We start from the raw sequence: 24,307 nt of genomic DNA, 5'->3' as shown, positions 1-24,307 counted from the left end.
ATGCATGTATAATCATGAAAATACATTATAAATAGGGGTGCACACAGGTCGGTTTGGTCTGGTTCTGGGGTGAAATCGGAATCGAACCGTTCCTAATGGTTCTAGGATATTTGGAACCGGAACCAGACCGTTGGCACCCTAGAACCAAACCAGAACTAAACCGTTAAAACCGGTTCGGTTCCGGATCGGTTCCATGGTTCTGGGCTTTTTATAATCTAGCCTAATTGCATGTTTAATTTTATTATCTAGCCCATGTCCATCCATGTTGTGGTCCATTTGATGAATGGTTTAGATATTGTATAAGGTGTGCAAAAATACATTTATGAAAATAATAAAATGGTGCATTATAAACCATAAATCATGAGTCAAATATGGAAACAATCAAAAGGTTCTTGGTTCGGTTCCAAGTTCGGTTCTAGGTTCAGTTCCACGGTTCAGTTCTACAGATTGGATCCACGGTTTGGTTCTACAGATCGGTTCGGTTCGGTTCTACATACCCCCAAACCGAAAACCGAACCGATGTAACCGGTTCTTTGATTTTTGGAACCGGAACCGGAACTGGTGCACTCTGGAACCAGACCAAACCGGACCGTTTGGTCGGTTCCGATCCGGTTCCACGGTTCTACTGGTTCAATGTGCACCCCTAATTATAAATATTAATGATTGTAAATAAATACTTATCTTTAACTATTAATTTATTATACTAAACAAGTATGTATATATATTGTTATTATATAATCTAAAATAGATAGTGGCCCTGATAGGCTCGCCAGTTAGATGAACGACCCTGATTGTGAGTGTGGATCCCGAATCTCCATCGGATCAAGGATACATGACACTAAATTGCCATATTTCAATTAATATGGCCTACTTAAGCATGGGATCTGCCTCATTCTTTAGGCTGGGCCCTAATAGGGGCTGACAAAACAGAAGGACAGAGCGGATTTATTGAAGTCATCGTGGTGGGCCCCATCAGAGATGCGTGTGCAAGAATTGCGCGTGCACCAGCCGTGCACTGGACTGGAGGAGCCAGTCAATCGAGTTTGTCCCGATATCTCCCGAAATGGAGATTTCTCTCCAGCGTTCTCTCCAACGCTATTTGAAACAGCTGGCACCATACGTTGATCGGTGGCCCACCGTCATGGATCGTTCTCACGATCTGAACTGCCCATCTTGTAGAGGGCCCGAAGATGATCAGAACCATGGTGATCCACCTGCTGGAGTGCACTTACACACACACGAGGACCGACGCAAATAGGGCCTGCAAACACAGGATCCCCAAAAATGGAAATTCCATTCTGCTGCTGCTTGGCGATCCGCGTGAGCCTGCAGGGGCGGATCTGGACCGTCCAAAGCGAGGATATCTCGACCGTCCAACCTTCCGTTTAAGGATTTCAGCCCTGCCAAAGACCAAACAGTGGGCAGTTTTGCTGCGCCCGCCGTTTTCACTTTCCTCCCTGCCACGGATTGAATCTAGGCCATTCAATCTTGATCCAACGGCTCTGGGGAGTTAGGGTAAGCATAAGAAGCGTGAAGAAATCGAGCAACAAAGGCTCACCCACCATTTTTGGCGGCCACGCTCGAAAACCGCCGTTTTCCCCCTCCTTCCGAACCCACCACCCAAACCTTCTTAGAGCTTCAAGAGAGCTTATCCATAAGCTCCCTAGGGTCCCTACGAACCATCCCACGCTGTCAGATTGAAGGGAGAAGCAATGGGAGAGAGTCCGCCATTAACGGCCGCCCTCTCCTCCACCGTTTTTCCTTTGCCACACTGAGTTGGATCGGCTCAGTCAAGCTGAGTGATTCCAGCATTATGGTCAAAATGAGGCAAGAAATAAGTAGAAGAAGTCAGAGATAAAGAGGGAGGACGGGGAGAAAGAGAACGTGAGAGAGAGAAGGTGGTGCGGCTGTGCTGCCACACCCGTCTGAGTCGGGTCAGGTTGCGGGTCGAGTCGGGGATCCTTCCCTGTCTAGAGAGGAAGAAGAAGAAAGTGGAGAGAAGGAGAGCAGGAGAAGAAGGCAAAGAAAGGAAGAAGGAGGAAGGAAGAAAAGAGAGAGAGAGAGTTGCAAGTCGAGTCAACTCGCTGACGAGTTGAGTCTGAGTTGACTCGGTCCAGATTATTGCTAGATATTCCAGCATTTTAAGGGAGAGAGAGAGAGAGAGAGAGAGAGAGAGAGAGAGAGAGAGAGAGAGAGAGTTGCGAGTCGAGTCAACTCGCAGACGAGTTGAGAACTTGCAGACGAGTTGAGTCCAAGTTGACTCGGTCCAGATTATTGCTCGATATTCCAGCATTTTAAGAAAAAAGGGGAGAGAGAGAGGGGAGAAAGAAAGAAAGAAGAAAGGAAGAAGGGAGCTTGGGTTGGAGTTGTTGTCGAGTCGACTTGTTAAGCAACTTAGCCGCTATCATTTTGGTGGGTCATAGTTGCATCCACGCTTTACCGGTTGACCCAGATCTGACTCACCGAGACAAACTTCAAGTCAAGGTAAATCAAAACCCATTTCATTTGTTTGCTTCTGAGTTGACTCAACAAGTCTTCACGAAGTTTATTGACCCTTGAAGCCAAGCATTTAGCATGTTCATTGATATGTTGATTTGGTCATGGTCGCATGTGTATCAATTAGGGTTGAATCGATCGGGCTACATTCGTGCTACCTAGTAGGCCACACACAACTAGGTTATTTGACCAAGGTGAGGACTCACCCTTTGAGCTTCCCACTTAAATTCATCAACCTGGACATGAACGAAGCTTTAATTCTATATTGTTAGGAACTCTAAATTATTTAGTTTACTTATATTTATTACATGAATATGTTAATATGGTGCATGATTGGTTCAAGTAACGTATCAATGTTGTGTCTCTTTAATACTAGTAACATGAATGGTTTGGTTGCCACATGTTGTAGAGTTTGCTAATTAACCAAATGTTGTTGTTTGTGATTATCTCATGGATTGAATATAACATGTTAAGGACTTACCATCTCGCAGGCCCTATTTAACTTATACGGGCTTGATCAAACACCTGCCTTATATAGCTTGGACCACACTTTGCCTTAAATGGATTGGACCGCATAATTACTCCATGTGGCTTAGACCGTTAAATTTACCCTTGGTGGCCTTGATGGAACATTGGTGCCTTTTGTGGCTAGTTGATTCTCTTTTCATTTTTCAGCGTTCAATCGTATGGTGATTTCTAGGTGGAGCGGGTGTTCGCTTAGTGATTTCCTAGCTATCTTGCGGTGTTTACATACGATATGTTTTCCGGGTGAAGTAGAGTTTTGCATATTGGGTTGTTAGCCATCTTGCGGTGTTCGGTTGTACTATGATTTCCGAGTCGAGCGGGTGTTCGCCTAGCGATTTTCTAGCCATCTTGCGGTGTTCACGTACGATACGATTTTTGGGGTCTTGAGTTTTTATATTGCTTATTTCATCTTGTCATGCTCAGTTGTACCATGATTTTCGGATGGATGGGGTATTCGCTTAGCAATTTCCTAGCTATCTTGCAATGTTCACGTACGATATGATTTTCGGGTGAAGTAAACGTTTGAAACTTGATTTTCTAGTCATTTTATGGAGGTCGTAAGATTGACTGTTTTGACTATCTGGACACGTCCCTTTACATTGCGGTTTTCATTATATTCCCTTAATGTTGAAATTGTTTTAACTAGCTTAATTCTGAATGTATGATCATGATTCTTGAATTGCGTTGTTTAAAATGTCCCTTCTCATATATTGTGATTTATGTTGGATTATGAATTATGAGTGTGTAATCTTAGTGGGTGCTCCTCACTGCGATATGTAAGACCCGTAACCTAGCCTGTACCATTCCATAAACTTCTACGGTTCCCTCTAGTCGAGTTTCGGCGACCCGGGACGAGTAGATAGCATTGGCGCATGCTCTTGAGTCACATCCTGTAAACCCGAGCCGACTCAAAATGAGACCTATGTCATTTTGACCGTGCCGTCGCCGCGGTTCCGACGATGCGTCTTGTGCGTCAATACGATGCTCAGATTATAAGATCCGGCCCGTGCATTATCTAGGCCGTTGATCGCTTGATTGTGGGACCCACCTATCCCTATTGTTGTACTTCCCTAGAAACATTAATTACTATGATGTCACCCTAGGGGTGACATCACCCTACCATACCACCTTACCTTCCCTTTTCCCCATAAGTCAAACTCATTAATTCCCATTACCTCACCATCCCTCTCTCCCATCACTCCCTTACATCATTTCTCTCTTTCACTTCTCTCCATTCCAAGCAATCCCTCCATGGAGCAACCCACGTCCATGGCTCCCATGAGAGAGCTAGTGTGGCCCACCTCCCTATCTCCCATCTCCACCATCCAATGATCATCTCCACCATTGAAATTGTTTCTTTGGGGCTCTATCATGCATTGGCGGAAGAAGGAAGAAGAGATCTCGAGGTGGGTGCTCCTTTCTTTTCCTCTCATTTTTTTTGTGATGTGTGGCCCACTTGGATGAATCCCATCTTGAGGTATGTTTTATCCCAACCGTATAAGTCATGTGGACCCTACTTTATAGTGATGGAAACACACAAATATCAAGTTGATTTAAATATGGTGGGCCACGTTCATGTGGGACCCACCTTGGTGACACGTGGACCACCTACACGTAGGACCCACTATGATGATTGTGTTATACCTATGCTGTCCAACGTCCAAGGGACGCTGGACAGGGAGTGGCTAAAGTGGTGTGCGTGCACTGAAATGGTGGTGTACTAATAAGCAAAGGAGAGGAAGAAGAATAGTATTTGGAGGTGGGCTGCTCATGCAGGCCCCACCTTGATGTATGTATAAAATCCACGCCGCTCATTTCACTTCTCATCTCATTTTAGGCGTTGAGCCAAAAGATGAGGCTAATCTGATAATCAAGCGGGCCATACTGTAGGAAATGGTAATTTTTACCGTTGAAAACTCACCCAACGATTCTACATGCTGAAAAATACTCAATATTGGTCTTGTTTGGTCAATATTGAGCCGTGAGATGCAATGGTCAGGATAAATTTTCCTGATGAGGGCCCCACCTAAGAAATTCCCTAGAAAAATTGGATTTAGAGAAAAAAAAAAACACAGAATCATAAGGCAGCAACGCTGTTGCTGTCAGAAGACTGCATGGGCGGGCGGACGGCCTGGCTGGACTTGACGGCTCCAGCCGTGGGCCCCACGTGATGCATTTTGAACATCGAAACCGTGCATTTGATGGGTCCCCATGGACCAGCCGTCCATCCCAAAAATTAGCTGTATACGGAACTCAGGTGGGCCATACCATCTACAATCATGTGATAACATGCCTAAAAATATAAAATCATCTGGTGGGGCCTCCTTGAGTTTTGGATGTGATTGAAACTTGGTTTGGACCCCTAATTTTATGGGACACATATAATGGATGGAGTAGATCTGGTTAATGTGGGTCCCACCTAGGATAAAAGAAAAAATAAATAAATATGCATGCATGTACATTGACGTCCAGACTCTCTGGACGTCCAACGTTAAGTAGGGAGGGTCCCATTGGCCCCAATGGTGGACCCTACCATGATGTATGTTCTACATCCATGTCATTCATTTAATAGGTTCCCTTTTTTGATACGTTGGTTCTAAAAATCAGTCATAGAAAGTTCTCGTATGGCCCACACCATCACCTTTCATGCGGTGGTATGTCAAGCCACATGGAATCAACTGCTGGGGTCCACATGCAGCTTGGATCCACCTGAAACTCGGTTTGGACTCTTAAATTGGTGGGACACACATAATGAATGGGTGGGATTTGTGAACTACATCATGGTGGACCCTAGGATCACATAACCGTACCAAAAGTTTGGTGGACAAATAAATATTACAGTGGCTCAGTCCACGTGACCTTATAAATAGGTTGTATGGCAAGTAAACATTGCAGTGGGCCCCTGGCCCATGTGACTTTATCAACAGATTGGATGCAAGTAAACATTTCAGTGGGTCCCATGATCATGTGACCCTATCACAAGGTTGAAAAAAAAATAAATAATAATAATAAAAATAAATAAATAAATAAATAAATACTGTAGTGGGCCCCAGGTCTGTATGACCTTATCAACAGGTTTGAATGGAAATAAACATTTTGGTGGGCCCCAGGTCTATAAGACCTTATCAACAGGTTGGATGCAAATAGATGTTATAGTGGCCCAAGTTGGATGATAAATAAATATTACAGTGGGCCCTAGGCCCATGTGACCCTATGACTAGTTTGGATGGAAGATAAACATCATGTTGGCCTCATTTTTGGATGGACAGTATGTTGGGCCCTAGGTTGGGTGGAAAATAAACATTTTGGTGGGTCTTACTTAAGACTTATTTATGTATGTGTTGTGTCTACAACTGTGGACCTCCATCATGGAACATGTGACTTATCTATTCCTTCCATCCCTATGGGACCCACTATGATGCATGTGTTTCATCCAACCGTCCAACCATTTTTGGAAAATGATCCTTTTTTTTTAGGTTTGGGACGAAAATAAGTCAGATTTACTTATCAAGTGGACCATAGTGCACGGTGAGGATTGAACGGCTATCTTTGAAATCTTGAGACCCTATGATTAGATTAGATGGGAAATAAATGTTATGGCGGACCTTGAAAATTTTAGTAGTGGAAATCATTATCACCACTTATATTGAGTGTGGCCCATTTAACATACATGGGGCCCATTGATGTGGCCAATTTGATGTATGTATGACCATGTTATGAGGCCTACTTTGATGTATGTTGTGGCCCATTTGTCAGGCCCACTTTGATGTATCTTTATCCACGCCATCCAGGGCAGGCACCCCATTATGATATATATATCAGGGCCCATGGGTCGAGGCCCATTAGTGCTGCTATTTGATACAACCCACTTGATGTGTACGAGGCCCATTAGGGCGGCCCATTGATGCAAGGCCTATTGTGACATGTATTAGGCCCATGACGCGTGACCCATTTGATGTGTATAAGACCCATGGGTAGGGCCCACATATTATGTATTTGAAGCCCATGAGCAGAGCCCACGGGAGGGTGATATATGGGCCCCATTAATGTGGCCCACTTGTATTTGAGGCCCACGGGTTGCGGCCCATGGGTCGTGGCCCATTGTGATATATACTCGGCCCATACGTCGTGGCCCATTGAGATGTGTTTCCGACCCATTTAGTGAGGCCATTGTGAAATATTCCTACTCTTGTGATGAGGCCCATTGAGATGTATTTCGGCTCATTGATGCGGCCCACTTGTTGAATTGAGGCCCATTGGTGTGGCGTGCGGCCCAATGTATCGACCCACCGTGATGTGTAGGTCCACGTGCTGTATGTGTAAGGCCCACCTGTGATGACTATTTGAGGCCCACTTGTTGGATATTTGGGCCCATCTTATGTTTGACTCTATGTGGACCACTCCTTGGGAGCAATGTTGGTTAAATGTTCACATTGCTTGGCAGCAGTGATGATTGGATGTCCTCATTGTGACTCTTGCTTAAGCCTTATCATGCCCATTCTCATCATTCTCTTAGTGGGTTAACCCAAATAAGTGGGCCCCATTTACCATGGACGGATGGCTCCATGCTACCAGATTTGATATAACCATGGTCGATGGCTGATCTTTATATTATGATTGATCAGATGTTCATCTATGGACCCAGTCTTGTCTATGTGACCGGTCGTCGGTGTTGATTATCGAAGCTGATTGTCGGTGCTAATTATCGATGTAGATTATCGGTGTCGATTTGTCGAGGTCGATTGTATTGGCCGGTTCCGATTGTCGAGGCCGATTCTGAGTATCGAATTCGATTGCCATGGCCGATTGTCGAGACCTGCATGATGTATATGTGACCCGTAGTTGAGGGCCATTGTGATATGTATTAAGCCTACGATGCATGGTCCATTTAATGAATTCAAGACCCATGTGTAGGGCCCACATGTCCTGTGTTTGAGGCCTATGGGCAAGGCCCATTGTGATGTATTCATGGCCCATGGGCAAGGCCCATTGTGATATGTATTAGACCCATGAGCAGGGTCCACCTGTTGTGTATATGTGGCCTTTGAGTAAGACCCATTGTGTTATATATTAGGCCCTTGTGTGAGGCCGTGGGCCCATTATATGTTTGACTCTATGTAGGCCATTCCTTGGGGGCAATGTTGGTTAAGTGTCCACATGGTCGAGGTCGATTATCGATGCTGGTTGTGGATACCGATTATGAGTATGTGACAGGATAGCATCATGATACATGCCCATACGCATCATCTGCATGTTTGTTATGAGAGGTGGTTGATCATTGCATATGTCATTGAGCATGTTGTTATGAGACTCCCGATAGGTGGAGGTTATCTCACATGAGCACACGGTATGTGCGGGGATCGATGCATGATGGATTGTATGACTCATGCATCTCGCATTATGATTACTATACGCCCTAGCGACATCGGTCGTAGCCTCCACAGGCATATCGTGGATGGCCAAATAGGACACCGAAATATTTGGTTCAGCATATGGGCGCTATAGATGTCCCCTGGGTGAAAATCCCTAAACCTCCGTGGCCGGGAGACGCCCAACGTCGAGGACCGAGTGGATACATGAGCGCCCGAGTGCCAAATACCAGGAGGCCGCGTCTCCCACTGTGTCGTGGTCGGTTGGGAGGGGGTGTGGCCTTACTCGCCCGAGGGTAGGGGGCAATACTAGGCTGAGTTTGACCAGCTCGTGAATGGGTCCGCTATCGACGTGCCGGATAGGTATTGGTAGACTATTGGCAAGGCGGATAGTGAGGTTTCTTATGCTCACTTGGACTGTGCGGCTGGGAGAGCGGCAGTGCCATTTGGAGTGTACTAAACCCCGGTGATGATCCCAGAGATGAACCGTACTGATATGTAGATTTAGTGAGCAGGAGTTGCATACTCATTCATGCATTCATTCATTCACTATCTACTCGGGTTGGTGGTAAGCAACTAGTTGATACGTATGCCTTCGCAATGGCCAGGATTTCGGTTGGGGCGCGCGACTAACCTGAGATCAGGAGTCTACCACATTGAGTCTGACTATCCAAATTTAGGTATGGGACTGGTTTGGATAGAAGTCTCTTGTGATGGACCCCATAGCCTGCGATACTACGTACTACCATCCCGACTTCACACTCCATTATGGTCATTCCATCCGCACCGCATATTGCATTACATCCGCGGCATACGACATCTTGGGTTACTGTGTTTCTACATTTATATGGTTTAGATATGGCTGACGTATTTGTGAACACATAAGGAATTATATACCCAATTGCATTTATATGGTTATATGGTCTAGGTACGACTGATGCTATTTGTGTTACTCATCAGAAATGTATATTGTATTGCATCCTCTACATTTGATATTTGGCTCTTTATGACTCCTCGTTTGCGTAGCTGTTATATATTGCGTATATATCGATTGGCTCATGGACTTGTTCATATTTCCGCTTACTCTGTTATCGTATGATCTATGATCTTGTGAGTATTTCTGTTTACTCAGATAATTCATGATCTTGCTAGTATATTTGCTTATTCCGATATTGTACAGTTTATGGATTACCAGTACTTCCAGTTTGTATGATAATGGCATTGTATCGAATACTTGGCACTTACCTTGTGCACACACTTACACCACCCTCTAAGCTTTCTATAAGCTTATGCACGATAGATGCGTGCAGGTGTTTTTAGGTTGCAGCAGCGTTGAGCTTGGAGCGTGCAGTTGTATTCTGGAGCTTTGATTTCGATATATATATTTCCCTTTCAGCATTGTATTCAAATGATTATATTAGTGGATATGTGATGATGATGTTGCCTTTATGATTTGGGTATACTTGTGGTTATACTTATTACGAGATAAATGTACATTGGCAAAAAAAAAAATCCTCCTTGTAGGATCCCAGGATCGGAATCTGGCGTGTGAACGCTAGGATCCGAGAATGGGGTACTACGGAGGCTGTCGGCACCAGATTCGGCAATCGGGATTTCTATGAATCCGATTTCCGGGTTTGGGGCGTGACATGATAGCTATTGACGCTATCAAACCGTAACACTTGATGCAAGTGTAGAGCGAGCCGATGCTGTTTACTGGGTTGCTAGAGCAGAGCATGTAGCTAAGGAGCTAGACGGGGTCCCTGCGGCTCATATTGAGCTCCACCACTAGTTGATAGATTCCTACTTTGTTTAATGAACTTGGTTATTTGTGATTGTATAAGTCTTGTATGGGCGCTACGTTTGGATTTTTATTATAGTTAGAACATTTTTATTTCAATGCATGGTTTACTCTAGCTTCGTTGCTGTTGACTCTGATTAGTGATTAACGGTTCAAATTTACACTGAATTTTCGAAGTTAACACTCGAGTTTTTGAGAAACGGGTCATATACTCGGGTCCTGAAAACACAGTGCGTTACATGCCCTCTAGGAAGAGATGCTCAATGGACTCTCCCGAGTGGCCTGAGAGGCCTTGAGAAGAACTGCCATAGCAGCACATACACTTGGACGCCAGTTGTATACCCCTCGCTGGCACTGCACCATCCACCGGCACTGTCTTCATCAGGACTTTCCAAATAAACAGAGATATTTTTGGGGGAAGTTTTACATGCCAGACCCATTTCAAGGCCTTGATTACATGTGCTTTGACTTGCTTTACAAGGCATCTTATGGCAAACAAAAATAAGTATAGTTGGTTACATACATCAAGGACCGATTAATGCTCACATGTTTTAAACAAATGATCCACTAATTTTCTATGAACTATCTTATGGTGAGATCTTTGAGATTAGATATTCATAAAGTTTTTTGTTTTTCTACTAAGTCAATCTTTTCAAATATTAAAGTTTTATTTTAACTATATATATTTAAAATGTTTTAACCATACTTGATGATACTCTGATGGTTTAAATCTTATGCTCTATCTATTGATTTGCATGGGAGTTAGATCAGTGATTGATGGCCATCGCAGTGGGAAATTAGATCAATATTATATACATAGGCAAGATCGCATGTTTAAGATGTAATGGGCATACTGAAGTCTGTAAAGTAGTGACCACCATACTTATGTTATCTCCTTAAAACTAAAGATGTCAATGGGCCGGGCTTAGGCCTAAAAATCAGAATTTTGAATAGAGCCGACCCAACGGCTCGGCCCGAAACAGTACAAAATCCGGGACGAGACCTAACCTAGGCCTAGCCGTTGATCATCCTACTTAAAACCGTAACTCATTATAAATAGATCTTATCCGTTATGAAATAGAGAAAGAGCCTTGTACATCCCTAACTCCCTTGGCATCACGAGAGAGAGAGAGAGAGAGAGAGAGAGAGAGAGAGAGGAAACCCCTCTTTCCTTCTACCACCCTTCACACATACACATCTAACACATGTGGGGCCCACTCTTGGATGGCTTTGTGTATCCCCTAGCCGTGCTCAGGAACTGATCGTGGTGACTCTCATCTCCTCTTTTGTACAGGATATGTCAAGGAGAGCCCTTTTGGTTTCAAGGATTGACATTAACAAAAACAAAGAATTTCTCAATGTCTCAATCAAGGTAACCCTAGTCATAGGAATTTGTATTTTATCTTTTCTAAAAACTTGATAATGTCTAAAAGGGGATCGTAGGCTTAATATTTTAAATCCAGATTTAAAAAAAAATAAAAAAAAATAAAAAATAAAAAATAAAAAAAATCCTAAACTATATATGGTGCATTTCGAAAATCCTGATTTAGCTTGGGACACTTAACATATGAGCGAGTGTCACTACACGTTCAATCAGCAACCATGTAATGGGCATCTAGTGCATGCCGATTTAGGCACACGACCCTTACCAAAGAACTAGACGTTGGATACTGACTTCGGCTTGACACCAGCAGTGCTTGTGCTTCCCGAATAAGCTGCACCAAGCGGCACAAAACTAGAAGTTACCATTGGTTTAACATCATATGCAGGCATAAGGCCTACCACAAAGGCATTTCAACCGTCAAGCGACTTGTCGTCCAATCACAACGCAACACACACGCTGAATTGGAACAATCCACTCTTGTTGAATATATGTCTATGCTAGACCGTCTAATTGATAGTTCACCTCTTGAGTAGAGCATAGCCCCACCTCAATCAATCACCCAACTCGTCTGCTTTTAATAGTGGTCTATAAATATCTTGTGGTCGGAAGCCTAGACTCATCCGATCAGGTGAATATTGGGTTCACTCCTATCCTACACTAGAACTGAACATTGGACAGTCCAGATGGATTAGCAGGTTGTCTGGGGTACACACAAACAAACTTCACCAACATGGATGGAGGTTAGAGACAGCTAGGAGTGTACACGAACCAAGCTAGCTCGGTTAGCTTGCTCGACTCGACTCAAAAAAGCTCGATTCGACTCAGTTCAAAGCTGAGTTCAAGCTGTATCGAGCTGATTTTTTGAGCTTGAAAATGGGTCCGAGCCAAGTTTGAGCTGGCACCAGCTCGACTCGACTCAGATCGAACCCGGCTCGAATCGAACTCGGATCGAAGCAGTTCGGTGACTCGATTACTTTGATATTGATGTTGCTCACCAAGTGTTTGATAAAATCACTCAATGAAGTGTGACCGGTGGCAAGGAAGGTATGTTTATGAAACAAATACCCTTTTTTTTTTTTCTTGATTTTTGTATTGCTTAGAACGTGTTTGATAAAATACCTGTAAAACCATTTCTGTTGTTTTACATACAATGGGATTTTGAAGGTGTAGTACAGGTGTTTATGGAAATGCTGCACAGGCGAACTCGGCTCGAACTGACCCAAGTTGCTCACCGAATCGAGCCGAGCTAGCCAGTCAGGCTCGAGGACTGAGCCGAGCCGAGTTCGAGCTGAGGTCAGCTAGTGGCAAAGCCGAGTCAAGCTGAGGCCAGCTCGACTTGGTTCAGCTCGATGTACACCCCTAGGGATAGCCTAGAAATAAAAGAGCAATGATTGCTCTTAGGGAACCATCTAAGTTACAGTGCCCCTAATTACACTAGGAGAAGACAGTCATCCAATGCACGTTCCATTGACTACCCACGCAAGCATTAGAGCAATATGACAAATATTAACCATTTAATCGATGCAATTAAAATGAATGGTCAATATTGTTTACAAAATATATATATATATATATATATATATATATATATATATATATATATATATATATATATATATATATATATATATCACTTTTGTTAGGCAATCATAATCATCCGATCCATGGAATGAAAACCTGATGGCGATGGAAAATAAGGCCAAATCAAGGATGGATTGGATCATCCAATCAATGGGAATTTTGCATCATAGCTCATGAAATGTGTTCTGGACTTAATAAACAAACAGTTACAGATTGATTGAGAGCACTGGAGAATTTCTAAAGAAAAAAAAGATAAGGTAAATGCTGGGAAGTGCACACCTGAAAACTGATGTTGTAAGCTACGAAGTTGGAAGCGAAGATGGAAACAGATGCGCTGTAGAAAGTCCCTCCTGTGGAATTGGCTGTATCGTTCCAAGCAATGGATGTATTGAGATAACCTTGTCCTTGGATGGTTATGTTCGTCTTGTTCACACCCAAACTGACTTTCTCCCTGTGCCCAATTCGAATCAATACAATTCCTTCCATGGTTAAAGACTCGGTGACTCAGAACAAGTCAGGACTCGCCAGAGTCAGGGCTGAATCGGCATTGACTCAGGTCAGGTCCTATAGAGACTGAGTCGACTCATCGCATCTGACTCGTCCAAGTTTCTAAACAATGACTCTGGCCCACTTGTGCAATTTTTAGCTCCAAAATGCTGAGGCTACTATGCACGAGGTAAGATTGCAGCACGTGTGACAACTCCGAATATGTGTGCGACACTCCGAATATGTGCGCCCCTTCCCTTTTCCGACTAACTAGAAACCTCCCGCCGCAGATTCGTGGTCTGATTCTGTTGGAGAGAGTAGGGCTGGGTTCCATTAGGCAGTCCCTTCTGGGATGTGGAGTCTTGCTGCGTAAATAGTCCCTATTTTCAGCTTCCTTACGATAGACCTCCGGATCCTTTTTTTCGGGAGGTTACCCGAATGCGTACAAGGTGATGTAAAGTCTTCATTATATGTGAAAGGATTCTTAGATTAAAAAATAAATAAAAATCCGATAAGCCTCACCATGGGTATGGAAAAATCAGGCTGGTCCACTCAGACCACATCTGTAGTGGAAAAATAGATGGTTACCGAAAAACTAACCAACGGTCCATATTCTTACATTCAGTGTAGTGGTTTGGACTAACCGATGAGTGGAGCAGAAGCCTGATATTAGGACATGGCATGTTGAGTGTGTACCCCACCTGATGAATGGCAATAACAATTCCGAGTCCGAGTTCGTTTTGCCTATATTGCCACTGATGATCTCCATCATGAGTTGCCACCCCACATGGTACATGATCTTATGATCAGAACCGTCCATCTTGTTCAGAATCGTTCATTCAGCTTAAGTTTCTTATGACCCCATAAAACACTGCACCAGAACATGGACGATTCTGATGACCAGACGGTCTCATCATGTGGGCCGCATAAGGAAAACAAATGCAAATCAAGAAGTAAGATAGAATGAATAACCTGTAAACACTGGCCGCGATTAGGATGAGGGTCCAAGTGGGACTTCCATCAGGAACGGCGTCCAGAGCCTTCTGGACACTGCTGAAGTTGGCGCATCCCTTGGGATCAACGGTCAAGACGAGAGACGGTTTCGCATAACCAGACGCGATCATGGACGTCCACCTGGCATCGTTGCACTCGGTCCTGCGCTTCCTCCGGTGATGAAGTGAATGGTGGCCTCTAGATGCTCTCCGAGCGATACGTCTAATGAGAGAGAAGAACTCCGCGAGCACACTCTCTTGTGTGCCCCACCTAACAATACCATTATCATAAGTAGAGATGCTTGCACTGGTATCAGGAGAGGGAGGAGAAGGGAAGGTAATAAGAACAAGGAGAATGGAAATGAGTGCAATTGCTATGGGTGCAACGAAAAAGCAACATGTTTTGTATCCATGGTTCGTACTTGCATTGTTGTTGGGCATGTTGTTAGTTTCGAATGTAGGTGATGGGTGATTTGACTTGGGGTTGATTTGTTTTTCATATTTATTGGAGAGAGAGAGAAGGGGGGGCGGTGGGGGGTGGAATGGCGTAGGAGGGAAGAAAGAGGTGGGGAGAGATGATTGCTGCTTTAGATAAAAAAGGAAAAGTAGGGAAGATGATGGAGAGTGTAGTGGAGATTGGACAGTGCATACGCTAAGATCTGGCATTCTTATTTCGAGAGAGATTCGTTGAAGTTTTTGGAAATGTGGGGTGCAGACTCCCATTATGGTTCGCCGACGTTTTTAAAAGGGTGGTGATTCAATGAATGCCTACCCCCACGCGAATGGACGCGAATTGGCTGGTGACCCCTCCCCCAGCCAGGTAACGGCTGGAAAAGCTATGTGGGCCACCACGATGTGTGTGTTTTATCCACACCGTCCACTCAATTTGCCAGCTCACTTTAGGGCATGAGCCCAAAACTGAAGCAGAGCAAAGGCTTAGGTGAACCACACCAAAACAGTGGGGATTGAACATTTAATTTTGAAAACTTTTTTAGGGCTTACCACTGTGTTTATTTTCAATCTAATTTATTCGGAAAGTCATATAACCATGGATGTGATGTTGTTATTTCAATCTTGGTCATGTGTTAGTGCACTTATTTTTATGTATTTTATTTGTCAATTACTCAAGCATAAAAGTAGGCCTTTATGTAGTGCAGTCAATCCTTTTGATGTTTCCTTCTTATAAGGAGTATTGCGGTCAGATGAAGTTGATTGGCGTGCATCAAAACTTTCACTTTCTCCATTTTCTCTTTGAGAGCAGGCTTATATCTCAACTGTTGGAGCATAAAATTTGGTTAAGGAAAGAAGCTTCAAGAAGAAGAATTGGAGAAAGAAATAAAGCATAGAAGTGAAGACAAGATGAGTTACGCGGGTCCTGAGTTGTGCAGGACCCAAGTTGCGTAGGACCTAAGTTGCGCGGGTCATGAGTTGCGTGGGACCCAAGTTGCGCGGGACCCCAGTTGCGCAGGACCTAAGTTGCGCGGGTCCGCGCAACTCGCCGAAGTTGCGCCGTGCCACGCTACCCTTTGCAGGATATGTTTAGTCGGTGATGCGAAGTGGGGTTCACAGCACGGGGTTTGAGGGCTTACACGTGTGGAAGCCTATAAATACCCCCCTACCCCCTCATTTGCAGAATCAGATGTTCGGAAGACTAGTGCCTCTAACAGGTATTGGAGATGGAGAGAAGGAGAGGGAGTGTAGAGTGCAAAAGGTCGGGCCACGCTACTCCTTGTGAGTTGTGCGGGGCCGCGCAACTGTAACGCCTCAAATTTTGTAACGACCTTGGAAATTTTTGTGCTAATCTTTCCTTAAGTAGTTGTTTTTGGGGTAATTAGCGCTTTACTTGATTGCTTGTGAAATTCGCATCAATCACTTTAAATTGTATCTGCATGGCTCTAAACGTGTAGATTAGTGAGCGCTACGTTACTCTGAAATTTGGGATCCATCGCTAAATCCAGTTGTTCTAGGAATTTTTTGGAAGATCTGGATCGGACCTAGACCGCGCGTCGAAAGTCCGATGGCGATGATCTTAGGCTGTTGCGGTCACTGAGTTGGGCTTGGTCTTCACCTCAAAAATCAAGTCGATCTGATGTTCTGGGTCGATTTGGTTGAGCTCGGAGTGAAGAGTGTGAGAACGGTTGGAATTTAATAAGCTTTTATTGAAATCTGAGTCGTGTCGCTTGCGCGACGATTTTAAGCATTAGGGACCGTTGGATTTCGACCCAATTTCACCCTCAGGATCGGGATGGTTGGCCCAGGCATATCCTAGTGCTTGTGGACATGATCGAGATTCCGTGACCATTGAATTGAGTGTGGTCCGCCACGGGCTGATCTGAAGAGCCGGTCGGTGCGAAAACTCAACGACCTAGATCCATGGTCGGTGAGCTTAAGTCCGACCTTTCGTGGTTATAGGCCCACCAGAAGTGCTTCGTTGGATCGAGAAAGGCGTACTTTGGTTATAACCTAAGTATACCTTGACCCTGGGGTTATTTCCATCATTTTAAGGCCTATATATAGTCCTTAAACCCTAGCTCTCATTTCCATACGAATTTTCTCTAACCCTAGCTTGGAGAGAGAGTAGAAAAGAGAGAGTTAGTGAGAGAGATTGGTTGGTGAATCATCTTGATTCTTCCTTGTTCTTCTTCACCTTTGAATCTTCACTTTGAATCGTTCCTCTGACGATTCTGAGTTCTTTTGGGGTAAGTTAACCTAACCCTAACCTGTGTTAGAGCTTAGATTAGACTTGGTGTTGTTGTATCTCATTTCTATCCTTATTTTAGGGTATTCTAGCGCCGTTGACGAAGACAACTCGTCTAAATCAGTTCGGCGGTTCTTTCTTTGCTTAAGGTGCGGACTTTAAGTGTATAGGTTATGGTTTTCAAGGCTTTCAATCCCAGTTAGTGATTTATTCTTGTTATGGATGAGATTTCACATGTCAAATGTTATGTTTGCATTGCTTTCCTGATATGCATGTGCTATATTGAGATTTGTGTATTCTAAGTGTATTTATAAAGTACCGTATACGTATAAAATACGCACTTGTGCTTGCCATGATTATTGGTCATGTATGTATGCTAGATGCATGTATGACAACTCCTTGGTAAAGGGAATTGTCTAAGTGCATGTATTCCAACATACGTCATGTATGTTATTCCTTGTATGCTAAGTGTTTGTAGAAATGCATGAATGACCTAAGTGTAACTGATTACACTAAATGCAGGCGTTGAGAAGTGGTTCTCAATACTTCTATGGATGCGCATGATTTCCTTTATGCATTTACATTCCAAGTTATTTAAATTCAAGCATTCCTATGCTTATATTTATGTTAAGTTGATATTCTTCAGATGTGTATGCACCATGATTTGAGTGGTTGTTCCATTACTGTTTTACATTCCATATAAATATCTGTAGTAGTGTAGGATATTTTGGACTATGCCTTAGTCCAGGAGATCGGTAATTGACCCTATATTCGTGGTTGAGATTGCTTTCGCCACGTAGGACGTATTAGACGAACCCGAGCCGTATTAGAGTTGGCGGCAGTGGTTTGGCCACGCGGAGTGTTTGCGCACTCTATGTCGTTCAATTCAACGTGCGCTCGTGCTAGTCGAGTTCGTTAAGTAACCCGATTGTCCGATGTATGTTAACCATGTATGGACGCTACTGCTTGAATCTAGGGTACCGAACTTACCAGTGAAATCCTAATAACCATGGTACCTGATCCGCTAAGACTCATGAGCCGGACATGGTGGTATGGGACACCGTGGTCGAGCTATCGGCCTACGCTGGGGTGACGAGCCTCCCCGTAGTGACCAGTGAGCAATCGAAAACTTGTGAGCTGAATATGGTGGTATGGGACACTATATTCGTGCTGTCGGCCTACATTGATTGGTGACGAGCCCTTTGTAGTGACCTCGAGCATACCTAGATACCGCAAGGAGGTGACGAGCCGATCTGTGGTAGTAAGGGCATGAAAGTCGTGCATTGATTGGTGACGAGCCCTTTGCTACGACCTTAAATATAAAATCGTATGAGATGTCTAGGATTGACGACCCTAGTATGGATCACTGTTTGGATGGTGACATGAGGAAGGTATCTTAGTTTCCCAATCCTGTTGTGTGAAATGGACTAATAACAACTTGGTAATCATATCCATGCACCGCATTTGCATGTGCTTTGTAGATGTGGCGCACTTTGAGGCGATGTCATGCGTAACGTAAGATGAAGACGCTGAGGGTGTACGCGTGAGGGCACGCATCATACCGCATTCATACTTGCATTAATAAGAGTACTTAGGATTTATTTAATCGTCTTGCTTTACATTACTGTTTGATTGAGCTGATAACATGTTAACCGGTGCCTTATTGTTCCACCGAGTTGATCACTCACTCCCACGTTTCGGGCGGTGTTACACACCCACCGGACTCTGTCTTAGGCCCCGATGTTGCAGATGTGGATGCGACGTCGAGGCAGAGCAGCTGGATGACGACGAGGCCGCCTTCTCCTATATGCGGTTTTCGAGACGGGTTCTAGCGAGCCTCGATCCTATTGCGCGGGATCTATGGGATTACTATTTTGGGAACTGAAATGATGTAACTTGTACTTATAATTTTGATGAATAACACTTTTACACGATCTAGTTGTATATGTAATTCAGGGGCTTACACTTGTACACATATTTTACTATAAGTCTTCCGCTTGCTTTATTCACTTATCCCTGAATCATATCTGCGTTTTGGCTTAATCTATCCCATGTTTATGTGCTAATACAGTCAACATACATCATTCATTAATTATGTTGCATAAGTGATGTTTTGGAACTCGGGAGCTGAGTTATGCTCGACCCCCGAATTTCAGGGCGTTACAAGTTGGTATCAGAGCATGATCTGGATTAAACCGGACCTGGGTTATGGTCACACACCGCACGTTGTCGCCACTATAGTGTAATTGGGTACGGGTCTATTATCGCTTTGTGTTTGTGCTCCGTAGTTTCTATCAGCGAAAGTTTCCTGAAAACCTTAGCCGAGATCGAGTCTGTACTCCTACCTGATCACACACAGCGACCCGAAATCTTTTCTAGACCCTCTATTAATGAGTGTAGATGGTCTATCTTCCCATTATTCATTTTTAAACCTTCCAGAAATCGCCGGTTGAACCAGATTTCTGTCAGAATGACCCGATAGGCTTCAAACTACACAAGGGGCCAATCGGGGCATTTTCTGTGGGACCCAGGGGGGACCACATCATTTGGACCAAGGAGGACCAGGAGGACCTCACCAAATCGGCGAGGCATCACCGATATGTCCAGAGACCGGCGATGCCATCGCTGGCCAGGCGGGCCGGGCCGACGCGGGCCGATCGTCCCTAGGCTCAATGTGGCCCACCCCTCCACGGTTTTCATTTTAAAACCCTTCCATATACCTCCTTCCTTCACAACACCCACCTCCAAGCTTTTCTTTTCTTCCAAAACCTCTCCAAACTCTCTCAAATCTCTCCCAAATCTTTATCTTCCTTCCATTTTCGTGCAAACCCATCACCCCATTCTCAAATCTTCTATTCCATTGCTGATTTCTCCATCTTTCCCTCTCATTTGAGCCCTTTCATTCCCTTTTTGGCTCATAGTTGTGTGGAAGCTTCACCATCTTCCTATTTCTCTCTTTCTCTCATTTCTCATGGCCCTCTTTGAGATTGTGACGGCCATCTTTTCCATTTCCTCCCTTCTTTCCTTGATGGGGAAGAAGAGAGCGCCCGTGGATGAAGCCGGGCCGAGCCGCCCAACCCGTGCACGGAGGCCGAGAGGTGCCGCCGCTAGCACGTCCGCCACGCGCGAGTTCCAGACGAAGCGGGACCTCGATCCTCGAGCTCCTGTCAGTAGGACCTTGTTGGCGGAATTGTCGCATGGAGTCTATGAGGGGCGTAGAGTCCTTTTTGAGGCTCATGTTGATCCGCGGCTCTTTGGAGAGTTCTTTTTATTGGAGAGCCTAGAAGGGGCCGGTTGGGGTCCCTTGTTCGAAGGCGAGTATCGCGCGAATGCTAGCATTGTTCGGGCCTTTTATGCCAACATTCTGGAGCCTTCGCTGGATCCTCTGCAGTTCAAGATTCCCTGTGGTAGCGGTCGAGTTGGAATTGTCAATATTGCTTTGATATCCCGACTCTTGAAGGTGCCACTTGGGGAAGTGCAGCGAGAAGAATGTGGACAGTGTGCGCGAGAGGGATCGTCGCACCCGATCCTTGTGTGGTCGTCTGGTTGAATGGCAGCCGAATAGGAGTCTTCTGGCTTCTTATATGACGGGCGACTTCCGTTGGCTGCACCACATCTTTACGTTCAATGTATATCCAAGGTGGAGCAACCGCAGCGAGTGTACGCGCCTGATGGTAGATTTTCTATATCAGGTGGGGCAGGATGCGAAGTTGTGTGTGCCGACGTACGTCCTGTGTCAGATTATTCTCATCGCTCGTTCGAGTAGACGGACCGAGTCTCTTCCCTTTGGCCGCCTCATTTGCAAGATCGCACATGAGTTTGGCTATAGGCTTGGAGTGGAGAACCGGTTCCTGTTCTCCATATCAACTTGAGGACCCTTAAGCGCTGATGGAGGTTGGTTTTGGTCGGCTTGCCTCCGAGGGTGAGGCCGGGTCTGAGAGTGGTGATGATGAGAGTTATCCTGAAGGCGGTGCGGAGTCAGAAGCAGAGCAAGACGAGGAAGAGATTGAGGCACGAGATTCGAGTGATCGCTCTCCTCTTGTGGTGCCAGAGCCAGAGCAGGTTGCCAGATATGCCCGTCTTACACGGCTTGAAGAAGGGCAAGCTGCTTTACGCCAGGATATGGTGGATCTTCGAGGCTTTGTTAAGCATAAGCTTAGGAAGATGTCTCGGACCTTGAAGTCTATCCTGTGTTGCTTGCAGGATAAGGGTGCTCCGCCTCCATCTCCTGATTCCGATGAGTAGCATCGTCGTGGCCGTCTTTGCTTTGTTTGTGTTTTCTTTCTGTGTGTAGCCGCTGTTGGCTTGTAGTTGGAGTGTTGTAGTTGTTGTAGCTGTTTGTGGTTGTAGTTGTTGTGGTTGTTTGAAGTGTTAGGTGTTGTTGTTTTCATGCTTTCCTAGGCGTGATTCATGTATTGTTGCACTACTTGTATTGCGACGATTTTGATTAATGGAATGCATGTTGTTTGTCTTTGGAGTTGTGCTGTGCTGTGTTGTTGTGTGGATGGATTATGTGACTTAGAATCTGACAGGTTGCATCCTCTGATTTAATGTAGGGATGCCTCCTAAGGGTTCGAAGACTTGGGCCCGTCTCTCCTTGAGTCGCTTGTCGGGGTTCCTCCCTTGAGCGATAGCCGGTCAGATCCACAGACGGGCCCATCTCATGCCGGGTTGGGTCGACACCTATGGCTCCTCCATCACACCCTCGGTTCCTGAGCCGAGCCATGCACCTTCATCTACTCCACTGTTGATAGGTTTGAGCATATGATGTTGTTGATGCGGCAGCAGCAGCAGCAGCAGCAGCAGGAGTTCCTCTCCTCCATGGTTGGCATCTTTGCTCAGAGTAGGGGAGACTCCAACTGTTTCACCTATGCCTCCATCCGGGAGTGCCGGTGCCAGTGTTAGTGCCGGCACATTCGACCGAATCCACCGCAAGCGACCTCCTACTTTTGCGGGTTCTCAAAGACCCCAGCACGCCGAGTATTGGATTGACCGCATCTCTAAGATGCTGAGGCCGTTGCACTGCTCTGAGGTCGAGCAGGTTGAGCTTGCCACCTTCATGTTTGAGAAGGAGGCCAGTTTGTGGTGGGACAGTGTGCTTCGCACTGTCGAGGAGGACTTCGTGTGGTCATGGCAGGCGTTTGAGGCGCGCTTCCACGAGAAGTATTTCCCGGTGACGTACCGACATGAGAAGGAGAGTGAGTTCCTTCGCCTCCGCCAGGGAGGGTTGTCGGTTACGGAGTATGAGAACCGGTTTACTGAGTTGGGGCGGTATGTTCCTTTGATCCTGGGTGATCAGCCGATGAGGATGCGGCGTTTTTCTGAGGGGCTGCGACCTGAGATCCGATCGAAGATTTGCTGTGCCAGCATTTCTTCATATGCGGAGCTAGTGAGCATGTCCTTGCGAGCAGAGCAGGACGGAGATAGAGCGTCCCGCATGCGAGCACCGATGCCTCCTAGGCCGAGACCGGATTTCCAGGGTGCACCTTTCCTTGGCAAGAGGCCGCGTGTTGATTCTCCTCCTAGGCGTTCAGCGCCGCCCGCTCAGCAGATGAGAGCTGATCTGAGATGTTCTTATTGTGGGAAGGTTGGGCACTTGGACCGTTTCTGCTTTTCCCGTATGCGAGCAGGTGGTTTTACTCCACCGCAGAGGGTTAGCCGTCCGATGCCTCAGGTTATTTCTCCTCCTCCTCTTCGATCAGCGCCAGCTCATCCATCCTTCAGACCTGCAGTTCCTGGTTTCAGGCCACCTCAGCAGCCCATGGTTCCTCCGCCGAATCGTCAGCAGCAGGCTCGTGTTCATGCGCTTTCAGCAGAAGCGCCTATGTCTGACTTGGTGCCGAGGTCCTTTGAGGTGACAGCGCATATAGAAGGTATTCCCGTTTCTGTGCTAGTGGATACAGGGTCCACTACTTCTCTTATTTCTTATGCGGCAGTTAGGCGTTTGGGTTTGAGATCTGTTCCTATACCTGGAGTGACGCTTACTACCGCTACGGGGATGTCCTCTGCCTTGGGCAAGCGTTATATAGATTGTTTAGTCGATCTGGGAAGTGGATCGATCCGTGTTGATTTGCTAGTCGCACCGCTTTATCACTACGATGTTATTATGGGTATGGATTGGCTCACGAGGATGCGAGCTGAGATTGATTGTGAAGCGAGATCAGTGACGATCCATGGACCTGAGGGCGAGATTGTTACTTTCCCAGTTCAGGTCAGTTACCCTATTCGTATTGATTTTTATTCTTCTCTGTTGGAGAGTTCGGCCGAGTCGGCGTTGGTTAGTACGCCGGTAGTTCAGGAGTTTGAAGATGTGTTTGAGTCGATTCCTGGATTACCTCCTCAGCGTGAGATTGATTTTGCTATCGATCTTATGCCTGGTGCGGCGCCCATTTCTTTACCCACCTATCGGATGCCTCCGAGTGAAATGGAGGAGTTGAGGAAGCAGATAGATGGTTTGCTAGAATTGGGTTTTATTCGGCCCAGTGTGTCTCCTTTGGAGCACCTGTGCTATTTGTGAAGAAGAAGGATGGTTCCTTGCGATTGTGTATTGATTATCGCAGTTGAACTTCTGGTAATCGTGAAGAATAAGTACCCCTTGCCCGGGATTGATGATCTGTTTGATCGGTTGAAGGGGGCACGGTACTTCTCGAAGGTTGATCTGCGATCGGTATCATCGATTGCGCGTCAAGGATGGAGGCGTGCGAAGACCGCTTCGAGGACCGGCCGGTCATTATGAGTTCCTTGTGATGTCGTTGGTCTCGCGCCGGCCGTGTTCATGGATCGAATGAACAGGTTTCGGCCGTTTCTGTTTCGATTCGTCATTGTATTTATTGATGACATCTTGATTTATTCGGCGAGCCGGCGAGCACGAGGAGCACTTAAGAGCGGTTTTGGGTACTCTTAGGGAGCATCGGCTTTTCGCACAGTTCAAGAAGTGTGATTTCCGGAAAGAGGAAGTCAAGTTCTGGGACATGT

At 45.5% G+C, this 24,307-nt stretch overlaps 1 protein-coding gene across 2 annotated transcripts in view; it reads right to left on the bottom strand.

Moving 5' to 3' along the window:
* LOC131225764 (putative pectinesterase 14) overlaps window positions 1-15,126 on the bottom strand; it is a 58,408-nt gene extending 43,282 nt beyond the window's left edge. For both annotated transcript variants that reach the window (XM_058221352.1, XM_058221353.1), the window contains exons 1-2: window positions 14,615-15,126; window positions 13,436-13,607 (exon numbers count right to left, since the gene is read on the bottom strand). In XM_058221352.1, coding sequence (XP_058077335.1) covers window positions 13,436-13,607; window positions 14,615-15,075 — 633 coding nt within the window. In that variant the 5' untranslated portion in view covers window positions 15,076-15,126. The remainder of the gene's footprint in view (window positions 1-13,435; window positions 13,608-14,614) is intronic.
* Between the last annotated feature and the right edge of the window lie 9,181 nt (window positions 15,127-24,307).

This window comes from Magnolia sinica, chromosome 14, assembly GCF_029962835.1.
Source record: "Magnolia sinica isolate HGM2019 chromosome 14, MsV1, whole genome shotgun sequence".
Lineage (NCBI taxonomy): Eukaryota > Viridiplantae > Streptophyta > Magnoliopsida > Magnoliales > Magnoliaceae > Magnolia > Magnolia sinica.
The sequence above is the reverse complement of the archived record's forward strand: the minus strand, read 5'-3'. Positions and strand labels throughout refer to the sequence as shown.